The sequence below is a fragment of the Entelurus aequoreus genome, linkage group LG18 (assembly GCF_033978785.1).
Source record: "Entelurus aequoreus isolate RoL-2023_Sb linkage group LG18, RoL_Eaeq_v1.1, whole genome shotgun sequence".
NCBI classification, from domain to species: Eukaryota; Metazoa; Chordata; class Actinopteri; order Syngnathiformes; family Syngnathidae; genus Entelurus; species Entelurus aequoreus.
In genome coordinates, this window is record NC_084748.1 from 11,306,303 (window position 1) to 11,318,635 (window position 12,333).

The 12,333-nt window shown below is 38.2% G+C and overlaps 1 protein-coding gene across 1 annotated transcript; it reads left to right on the forward strand.

The window, feature by feature from the left end:
• The first annotated feature begins 7,626 nt into the window (after window positions 1-7,626).
• Window positions 7,627-12,333, forward strand: LOC133634275 (somatostatin receptor type 5-like). The gene is given in 3 exon segments (XM_062027403.1): window positions 7,627-8,388; window positions 11,726-11,806; window positions 11,809-12,333. Coding segments are annotated over 3 exon segments (1,368 nt in total).

The following is a 12,333-nucleotide window of genomic DNA, read 5'->3' on the forward strand; positions in this document are numbered from 1 at the left end:
ATACCGATATCAACCGATACCGATATATACAGTCGTGGAATTAACACATTATTATGCCTAATTATGACAACTAGGTATGGTGAAGATAAGGTCCTTTTTAAAAAAAAAAAAATAAAATAAAATAAGATAAATAAATTAAAAACATTTTCTTGAATAAAAAATAAAGTAAAACAATATAAAAACAGTTACATAGAAACTAGTAATTAATGAAAATGAGTAAAATTAACTGTTAAAGGTTAGTGCTATCAGTGGACCAGCAGCACGCACAATCATGTGTGCTTACGGACTGTATCCCTTGCAGACTGTATTGATATATATTGATATATAATGTAGGAACCAGAATATTAATAACAGAAAGAAACAACCCTTTTGTGTGGATGGGGGGGGGGGGAGTTTTTTTGGGTTGGTGCACTAATTGTAAGTGTATCTTGTGTTTTTTATGTTGATTTAATTTAAAAAACAACAACAAAAAAACAAAAACAAAAGATACCGATAATAAAAAATATGATACCGATAATTTCCGATATTACATTTTAAAGCATTTATCTAATAATTATCGATATTGACCGATACAGTATAATACCCTTATATCGTGATACAGTTTATATCAGGGGTCACCAACCTTTTTGAAACCAAGAGCTACTTTTTGGGTACTGATTAATGCGAAGGGCTACCAGTTTGATAAACACTTAAATAAATTGCCAGAAATAGCCAATTTGCTAAATTTACCTTTAACTCTATGTTATTATTAATAATTAATGATATTTACACTTAATTGAACGGTTTAAAAGAGGAGAAAACACGAAAAAAATTACAATTAAATTTTGAAACATAGTTTATCTTCAATTTTGACTCTTTAAAATTCAAAATTCAACCGAAAAAAAGAAGAGAAAAACTAGCTAATTCGAATCTTTTTGAAAAAATAAAAAAAATAATTTATGGAACATCGTTAGTAATTTTTCCTGATTAAGATTAATTTTAGAATTTTGATGACATGTTTTAAATAGGTTAAAATCCAATCTGCACTTTGTTAGAATATATAACAAATTGGACCAAGCTATATTTCTAACAAAGACAAATCATTATTTCTTCTAGATTTTCCAGAACAAAAATTTTAAAAGAAATTCAAAAGACTTTGAAATAAGATTTAAATTTGATTCTACAGATTTTCCATTTGCCAGAATAATTGTTTTGAATTTTAATCATAATAAGTTTGAAGAAATTTTTCACAAATGTTCTTCGTCGAAAAAACAGAAGCTAAAATGAAGAATTAAATTAAAATGTATTTATTATTCTTTACAATAAAAAAAATAAATTTACTTGAACATTGATTCAAATTGTCAGGAAAAAAGAGGAAGGAATTTAAAAGGTAAAAAGGTATATGTGTTTAAAAATCCTAAAATCATTTTTAAGGTTGTATTTTTTCTCTAAAATTGTCTTCCTGAAAGTTATAAGAAGCAAAGTAAAAAAACAATTGAATTTATTTAAACAAGTGAAGACCAAGTCTTTAAAATATTTTCTTGGATTTTCAAATTCTATTTGAGTTTTGTCTCTCTTAGAATTAAAAATGTCGGGCAAAGCGAGACCAGCTTGCTAGTAAATAAATACAATTTTAAAAATAGAGGCAGCTCACTGGTAAGTGCTGCTATTTGAGCTATTTTTAGAACAGGCCAGCGGGCTACTCATCTGGGGCCGTACTTATCAAGCTTCTCAGAATTACTCCTAAGAAGTCTGCTAAGAGTTGACTTAAGAGTAAATAAATTATTCGCTGAAAGCTGCACTTAAAAGTTAGTTATCAAGCGTCTTACTCACACTTTCAGCGAAGTGTAGGACTGAATCTTAAGTGTCACACTTAGAGCTGAATTACGACATTACTATGTGCCGTAAATGGAATTTTAGGTGACGTCATTTCTGTGTCCATAGAAATGACCAATCACGGAAGGGAATCCGTTGTCTAAGAATAAAGAAATATCTTGGAAATATTTAAGTGGACAATGGGAGTGTATATTTTGACAATAAACTACAAAATAATACAAAACAAACTAGTCCCCGCCGGCACTCACGCTACCGCTCCCTCTCTTCTCTTCTCTCGCCCACACACTCACTGACGTCACTCACCTCACGGCCACACACATACGCTACTGTCATAACATTTTCTTTCCAATTCATTAATTAGGCAACTAATTTGAAACTGGTGTGGGTGGCTCTATATATACTAGCCCACTGCAGCCACATGCAGAAATCAACATGGAATCGAAAAGTATTAAATCTGTGACAAAAATAATACCCGCTCTGTCTAAACGATACCGTTTGATCAGCTGCTCGTCATCAAACAAATCCAGGACATCGTTCCGCTCCCTGAATGTTCGCGCACGTCTCTCTCGCCTCAGTGCCATCCCCTGCTGGCAACTCCTAACCACTTAAGACACCTCTGAGGGTCTCTTAAATATCGTGGAGAGTAGGAGTGATTCTTAGACTTAAGAACATTGATAAAAAGCTTTTATTCTTAAGTTTGAGAGTAGGACTAAATTTCGCAAATTCTCAGGACTTAAGTGTAAAATGGCACTCTAAGAAGCTTGATAAGTACGGCCCCTGGTCCTTACGGGCTACCTGGTGCCCGCGGGCACCGCGTTGGTGACCCCTGGTTTATATATATTAATAAGTGTTTGATGAGCATTCCTCAACTTTCTCAGTCTTTTTTTGCCACGTGTGCCAGCTTTTTTGAAACATGTTGCAAGCATCAAATTCCAAAAGAGCTAATGTTTGTAAAAAATAACAACGTTTTCCAGTTTGAAGGTTAAATATCTTGTCTTTGCAGTCTATTCAATTGAATATAGATTGAAAAGGATTTGCAAATCATTGTATTTTGTTTTTATGTACAATTTACACAATGTGCCAACTTCACTGGTTTTGGGGTTTGTATTTTGTTTAGAAAAATATTTGTATTGTTTTTTTAATGTACAAACTTCAGCTGACCTGATGTCTTCTTTTAGTAAATGGCGGCATCTGTTTAAAACCTGTCAAAAACAAGTAACTACTTCATGAAGCCACTTTTTTTGCTTATATTCCAACAATGCTATGAATATAAATGAAAATACTTCAAGTTGAGTGATTTTCTCAGGTGAGATTTAAAAAGAGATTGATTCATAACAGCTCATAATAAATTGCTTATGTTTGTAATGCCTTGGCAGCGCTAGTAAAAATGCATGAAAGACAAGAGCAGGTTTAAAGGTGTTGATAAAGAAAAAAAACATATCTTTTCATATTCTGTTCACTCTCCTGCCCTCAGGCAGGCGCTTCAAGTGCCTGAGGACTAAACACTAGCAGCCTTAGAAGAAACGTTTTACCCCAGAGCTGTCTCCATTTTCAACACTTACCCCTGCAGATGTGTTTGTTCGGAAGACAATAACGTACGTTGTGTATTCATAACTATTCATGCACTATAATTTACTCTGCATATTCATATCATAGCTTGTGTGTATTTGTATGTACTTATTAACATTTACATCTAGCTTGTTCATTTAATATTACTTCAATTATTTATATTTTGCGTACATACATAAAGATTGCATACATTTATTTGTACGACAACAAACTGAATAAGGTAGACAAATCAACACCGAGGGTGAAAGTCAGTGGAACCAAAGGCTCTCTTATGTCTTATACATGTATTATGGTAGGTATGCGAGTACATTTTTAAAATTAATTGGTTTAGATGAAAGCAGTAAGATCAGACAGGTCTCGTAAATAAGATTCTAGTGATATGAGCATCATTTTCCTCTGGTAAACATTTGGAACGTTAGGGATTCGTAAAAACGGTGAAAATCAACTTCTTTAAAACAGAGATTTTAGATTCCTTTTTTTTTTTTTTTTTTTTAGAAACACAACTTTCTTAATATTTACCCTATTTTAAGAATCATTGGAAAGCTCGCTAAACAAAGAAACAGAAACGTGTGACAGGCAAGTTGTATCCAATATAATTAGCAATTGTGTAAAACATAAACATTTAAATTATATATATATGTTCTATGAATGATGACATAAGCTGGCCTGTAGAGTTGTTTATATATATATATATATATATATATATATATATATATATATATATATATATATATATATATATATATATATATATATATATATATATGTATTTATATATATATATTATATATATATATATATAGTATATATAAAAATACATATATATACATATATAAATACAAATATATATATATATATAGTATATATAAAAATACATATATATACATATATAAATACAAATATATATATATATATATATACATGTATATATATATACATATATATATATATATACATATATATATATATATACATATATATATATATATACATATATATATATATATATGTATATATATATATATATGTATATATATATATATATATATATATATATATATATATATATATATATATATATATATATATATATATATATATATATGTGTGTATATATACATATATACCACTTGTCCAGGGTGTACCCCGCCTTCCGCCCAAATGCAGCTGAGATAGGCTCCAGCACCCCCCGCCACCCCAAAAGGGACAAGAGGTAGAATATGGATGGATGGATGGATATATATATATTTTTTTTTTATTTTTATTTTTTTTAACAGCTTCTTTACTGACATCTTGAGGTGAAACATATAATTGCAGGCCACTTCATTAGGCACACAGTCTAATTCGATTGTTCAGGTATTTTAACTTGATGAATTAATGACTATTATTTACAAACTTCCCCGCGAGGTGGCGTTACTACACATTAACACACACAAAAACAGTGGGATACATTGTGGTACCAACAAGCATTTCCACGACTACTTCTACTTTGCTATTGTGGATGCAGTGTTTAATCAATGTATCATTACAATTATTTAGCATTAATAAATATTTATTCTGCATTTATTTATGCATTATAATGTGTGTTTTTTTCAATCATGTATTGTTTTCCACTTATTTTTGGTGTATTTATTATATTAAAACATTGATTGATTTTTGTTTTCCACTTATTTTTGGTGTATTTATTATATTAAAACATTGATTGATTTTTGTTTTCCACTTATTTTTGGTGTATTTATTATATTAAAACATTGATTGATTTTTGTTTTCCTTCATAACTATGTTGTTTATTTGTTGTTATATTAATATTACATCAGGGTTTCTGCAGGTATCAACAAAGCTAATTAAATGCCCATGTCCTACTGCACATAAAACCATATAATTGTCTATATTTGGACACAATCGTAAGCATTTGACAACAATAATAATGTTCAATAGTTGATAGTGGCCAAATTAAGCACAAATGTAATCATAATATACAATAATAACCCTTTTGAATGCAATAAACATATGTGTCATTATTATTGTTCACCATTGTAATTGGACAGTAAAAATAAAATGGACTCTCAATCTATCAGCCAAAATTGTGCTAAAAAAAAATGCAGTTTTTGCCCCTATTGGGAAAGGTGTCTCCGGTGGTTTGTTTTGTAGCCTCTTTTGTTGTCAATTGCAATTGTAAGACCTATTTGATGATTTTCAATGCCATTTAAGGCCTTCATTTTCCACAAAATCCATGTAATTACTTTGAATGCTTTTTAATGACCCGCCAAAACCCCGTACATACACTAAAGCAGTGGTTCTCAACCTTTTTTCACAAAGCACCACCTCAGAAAACACTTGACTCTCCAAGTACCACAATAATGACCAACATTAAAACACAGTAGCGCAGTAGGCCTAAGCATTCACTAAAAACAAGTCCATTTAATTAATTTTTTGGGGACACTAACATTTTTAACATTTTAAAAATATTTTAAAATAAAACCTTTGGCGCACCACTAGATGGAGCTTAATGGTACCCGAACAACAGTATTACTTTTAATAAGTTAACTACAAACCCCGTTTCCATACGAGTAGGGAAATTGTGTTAGATGTAAATATAAACGGAATACAATGATTTGCAAATCCTTTTCAACCCATATTCAGTTGAATGCACTACAAAGACAACATATTTGATGTTCAAACTCATAAACTTTATTTTTTTTTTGCAAATAATAATTAACTTAGAATTTCATGGCTACAACACGTGCCAAAGTAGTTGGGAAAGGGCATGTTCACCACTGTGTTACATGGCCTTTCCTTTTAACAACACTCAGTAAACATTTGGGAACTGAGGAGACACATTTTTGAAGCTTCTCAGGTGGAATTATTTCCCATTCTTGCTTGATGTACAGCTTAAGTTGTTCAACAGTCCGGGGGTCTCCGTTGTGCTATTTTAGGCTTCATAATGCGCCACACATTTTCAATGGGAGACAGGTCTGGACTACAGGCAGGCCAGTCTAGTACCCGCACTCTTTTACTATGAAGCCACGTTGATGTAACACGTGGCTTGGCATTGTTTTGCAGAAATAAGCAGGGGCGTCCATGGTAACGTTGCTTGGATGGCAACATATGTTGCTCCAAAACCTGTATGTACCTTTCAGCATTAATGGCGCCTTCACAGATGTGTAAGTTACCCACGCTTGGGCACTAATACACCCCCATACCATCACACGTGCTGGCTTTTCAACTTTGCACCTATAACAATCCGGATGGTTCTTTTCCTCTTTGGTCCGGAGGACACGACGTCCACAGTTTCCGAAAACAATTTGAAATGTGGACTCGTCAGACCACAGAACACTTTTACACTTTGTATCAGTCCATCTTAGATGAGCTCAGGCCCAGCGAAGCCGACTGCGTTTCTGGGTGTTGTTGATAAACGGTTTTCGCCTTGCATAGGAGAGTTTTAACTTGCACTTACAGATGTAGCGACCAATTGTAGTTACTGACAGTGGGTTTCTGAAGTGTTCCTGAGCCCATGTGGTGATATCCTTTACACACTGATGTCGCTTGTTGATGCAGTACAGCCTGAGGGATCGAAGTTCACGGGCTTAGCTGCTTACGTGCAGTGATTTCTCCAGATTCTCTGAACCCTTTGATGATATTACGGAGCGTAGATGGTGAAATCCCTAAATTCCAATAGCTGGTTGAGAAAGGTTTTTCTTAAACTGTTCAACAATTTGCTCACGCATTTGTTGACAAAGTGGTGACCCTCGCCACACCCTTGTTTGTGAATGACTGAGCATTTCATGGATCTACTTTTACACCCAATCATGGCACCCACCTGTTCCCAATTTGCCTGTTCACCTGTGGGATGTTCAAAATAAGTGTTTGATGAGCATTCCTCAACTTTATCAGTATTTATTGCCACCTTTCCCAACTTCTTTGTCACGTGTTGCTGGCATCAAATTCTAAAGTTAATGATTATTTGCAATAAAAAAAATGTTTATCAGTTTGAACATCAAATATGTTGTCTTTGTAGCATATTCAACTGAATATGGGTTGAAAATGATTTGCAAATCATTGTATTTCGTTTATATTTACATCTAACACAATTTCCCAACTCATATGGAAACGGGGTTTGTATATTCCAGATAAAGTAATGCGTTACTAGGAGCATATTATTATGTTCAAATTCATTTAAAAAAATGTTTTGTTTACCTTGCAGACTTTTTGGACGTTGGCCGATGTGACCTCTGACCCCTCATGGAGCTGACCCAGGCGACCCAGGACGCCTCGCTGCCTCAATACGTCGAGCCCACCGCCACCTGGAGCGTCCACTCCCACTTCCTGCTGGCCTCCGCCTCGGCCGAGTCGCTCCTCCTCCCGGCCTGGGACGACGACAACGCCACCTGCCTCAACTGCACCAAGGCGGGCGCGGCGTCCCTGGCCGGCTTGGCCGGCGTCTTCATCCCGCTCATCTACGGCGTGGTCTGCGCCGTGGGCCTGGTGGGCAACACGCTGGTGATCCACGTGGTGGTCAACTACACCAGGAACGAGTCGGTGACCAACATCTATATCCTCAACTTGGCCATCGCCGACGAGCTCTTCATGCTGGGCCTGCCTTTCCTGGCGGTCCAGAACGCGCTGCTCTCCTGGCCCTTCGGCTCGCTGGTGTGCCGCGTGGTGATGACGGTGGACGCCATCAACCAGTTCACCAGCATCTTCTGCCTCACCGTCATGTCCGTGGACCGCTACCTGGCCGTGGCGCACCCCATCCGCTCCAGCTGGTGGCGCCGCCCGCGGGTGGCCAAGACCGTCAGCCTGGCCATGTGGGCGGGCTCCTTCGTGGTGGTGCTGCCCGTGGTGGTGTTCGCCGACGTGCTGGAGGACGACGGCAACTGCAGCATCGTGTGGCCCGAGCCGGCCGAGCTGTGGAAGACCTCCTTTATCGTGTACACCTTCACCGTGGGCTTCTTCTGCCCCCTGCTGGTCATCTGCCTGTGCTACCTGCTGATCGTCATAAAGGTACAGTGAAATGTTGGCCTGGTCCTGTGAGAATCCTGCGAGTGACTGAAGCATTACGGAGTCGGGGTTGGGTCATTTAAGCCAGAGCCAGCTGCAGTGTGCTCAAACAACCACCAGGTGGCATCTGTGAGCAGATAATACTGTATCGCTTTACGTAATGGATGGATGGATGGATGGATGGATGGATAGATACTTTATTAACAAGGAGAAGAAGAAGACGAGGGGGGACGGATGAGGCAAAAACTAATCCAGACCCACTATAGTACAGCCATTAGCAGCCACAACATTAGGGACGGCCAGGGATAATGTACTGTAAAAATAAAAATAAAAAAGTTGTCGGAATTTCCCCGTAAAATGTAACTTTTTTACTCCAAATGTCTGTAAATGGAAAAAAAGCATAATTGTTATTTTTACGATAAAAATCTGGCGACTGGGCTGCCAGTTTTTTTTACTCTCTGACTGGGGGGGGGGGGGGGGGTGCGCGCGCATTGGGCTTAAAAAATTTGGCCGGGGGACGAAAGCCGACTGCATGCAAATAAGTGTATTTATTATTATAATTGTGGCTAGTTGAGCAACAATCGTGTTCCCATGTTTAGTTTTTACTAATTGGTTCTTATCTAGTTTGCACTTTGTCTGTGTTATTATTATTATTATTATTATTGGCTTTTATCTCGTTTGCAATTTGTCTGTATTATTACTATTTATCGACTCCTCTTTGCCTCATTCTTTTTGTTTTCCTATTTTAATGATGTTAGATCTGTGTTGTTGTTGCGGACAAGTGTTGTAATAATAATAATAATTATAATAATAGATTTTATTTGTAAAAAGCACTTTACATTGAGTAAACAACCTCAAAGTGCTACAGTGTATTAAAAAAATAAAATAAAAACATAATAAAAAATAAATACAAATAAAAACTAGAGCAGCCAAATAGCTAAAACTAGTATGCCCCCCGCGACCCGAAGGGAATAAGCGGTAGGAAATGGATGGACAGTATGCATATATCTAAAAAAAAAAAGGCTTTTTTAAAAAGAAAGGTTTTTAAGCCTTTTTTAAAAGCATCCACAGTCTGTGGTGCCCTCAGGTGGTCAGGGAGAGCGTTCCACGGACTGGGAGCGGCGGAGCAGAAAGCCCGGTCTCCCAATGTTCGTAGCTTTGTCCTCGGAGGTTGGAGGAGGATAGCCCTTGTAAATTAGCTTTGGCTACAAACACTATGATGCATACATTGGATAACTGATTCAGATATCTATGTTTCTGTATCTGTCCCTATTTCAAATAAACCTATATATATATATATAATATTGTTATGGATAAATGTGTAATAATTACCATAATTGGCTATTTAGAGTATGTTAAAATTCTACCACTACCTTCTTTACTTCCGTGACGACCTCCTTAAAGTTACCCGTACAAAAGTATCAAGTAGCTAAAATGCGGCAAACATGGATTATTAGTAGAGACGTCCGATAATGGCTTTTTTGCCGATATCCGATATTGTCCAACTCTTAATTACAGATTCCGATATCAACCGATACCGATATATACAGTCGTGGAATTAACACATTATTATGCCTAATGTTGTTGTGATGCCCCGCTGGATGCATTAAACAATGTAACAAGGTTTTCCAAAATAAATCAACTCAAGTTATGGAAAAAAAAAATGCCAACATGGCACTGCCATATTTATTATTGAAGTCACAAAGTGCATAATTTTTTTTAACATGCCTCAAAACAGCAGCTTGGAATTTGGGACATGCTCTCCCTGAGAGAGCATGAGGAGGTTGAGGTGGACGGGGTTGACGGGGGGTAGCGGGGGGGGGGGGGGGGGGTGTATATTGTAGCGTCCCGGAAGAGTTAGTGCTGCAAGGGGTTCTGGGTATTTGTTTTGTTGTGTTTATGTTGTGTTACGGTGTGGATGTTCTCCCGAAATGTGTTTGTCATTCTTGTTTGGTGTGGGTTCACAGTGTGGCACATATTTGTAACAGTGTTAAAGTTGTTTATACATCTACCCTCAGTGTGACCTGTATGGCTGTTGACCAAGTATGGATTGCATTCACTTGTGTGTGCAAAAAGTCGTAGATATTATGCGACTGGGCCGGCACGCAAAGGCAGTGCCTTTAAGGTTTATTGGCGCTCTGTACTTCTCCCTACGTCCGTGTACACAGCGGTGTTTTAAAAAGTCATACATTTTACTTTTAGAAACCGATACCAATAATTTCCGATATTACATTTCAAAGCCAGTAATTATGATTCTATGAAAAAAAAAATGGTATTGGTTTTGTAACTCAATTGATTGTAAGGCTTGGAATAGGGAAGGTATTCATATGGCCCCATTCCTGGGTGGATTTTACGTGGAACGAAGGGGCGGGGTTAATCATTTTTAAATGCAGTGTGCTGAAAATGATGGAAAGCGCCACTCTGCAAAGCCACTGACGCTGTGGTCAAAGTTGGAATTGCCAGAAAACACATTGTAAGATATTCAACACAGTACTGGGCAGCACAGTGGCACAGGGGTTAGTGCATGTGCCTCCCAATACGAAGGTCCTGAGTTCAATCCCGGGCTCGGGGTCTTTCTGTGTGGTGCTTGCATGTTCTCCCACCTCCAAAGACATGCACCTGGGGATAGGTTGATTGGCAACACTAAATTGGCCCTCGTGTGTGAATGTGAGTGTGAATGTTGTCTGTCTATCTGTGTTGGCCCTGCGATGAGGTGGCGACTTGTCCAGGGTGTACACCGCCTTCCGCCCGAATGCAGCTGAGATAGGCTCCAGCACCCCCCCCCCCCCGCGACCTCGAAAGGGACAAGCGGTAGAAAATGGATGGATAGATGGAACATTTTAAAGCATTTAAAATCCAAATCTAGTTGTGACTGTTTGAGAGTAAAAGAACGCAACTAGGGCTGCAACAACTAATCGATTAAATCGATTAAAATCGATTATTAAAATAGTTGCCGATTAATTTAGTCATCGATTCGTTGGATCTATGCTATGCACATGCGCAGAGGTTGTTTTTTTGTTTTTGTTTTTTTAATTAAAAAAAAGATTTTTTTTTTTTTTTTTACTAAACCTTTATTTATAAACTGCAACATTTACAAACAGCTGAGAAACAATAATCAAAATAAGTATGGTGCCAGTATGCTGTTTTTTTTCCAATAAAATACTGGATAGGATAGAAATGTAGTTTGTCTCTTTTATCCGATTATTAATCGATCAATCGAAGTAATAATCGACAGATTAATCGATTATCAAATTAATCGTTAGTTGCAGCCCTAAACGCAACATTATACTGAAGTCTACAGTGCTGTTCAACTAAAAGGTGTCCACCTCTTCTCCTCAAGGTACGGAGCGTGGGGAAACGGGCGCAGGCTACGTCCTCCCGCCGCAGGAAGTCGGAGCGTAAGATCACCAGGATGGTGGTGGGGTGGTAGTGGCGGTGTTCGTGCTGTGCTGGCTGCCCTTCTACGCCCTCAACATCGTCAACCTGCTGGTGGTGCTGCCCGGCGACCTCCGGGGGCTCTACTTCTTCGTGGTGGCGCTGTCGTACGCCAACAGCTGCGCCAACCCCATTCTCTACGGCTTCCTGTCCGACAACTTCAAGCGGGGCTTCCGCAAGGCCCTGTGCCGCTCCTCGCGCCGGGTCAAGAGCCAGGACAGGGCCGACGACGGACCGCGGCGGCCCACGGAGGAGTGGGGCGGCATCGCCCTTCAGAGGCGGGGGGGCGCGCTCGCCGGGGGGCAGCAGGAAGCGGCGCAAGGAAGCGCGCAAACAGGCGAAATATTTCGGTTGCGTAACGGCAACGGCAAAGACGGTCCCGAAGGTTCTCGGGTGTTGGACGTGAAGAGGCCGCAACCTGACGACTCCGGTCCAGGTTCTGATCCTAAACTCAAGTCGCAAATCGGCACCTTTTTGGAGGACAAGTCGGTGCTAGAAATCAGCTACTTGTGA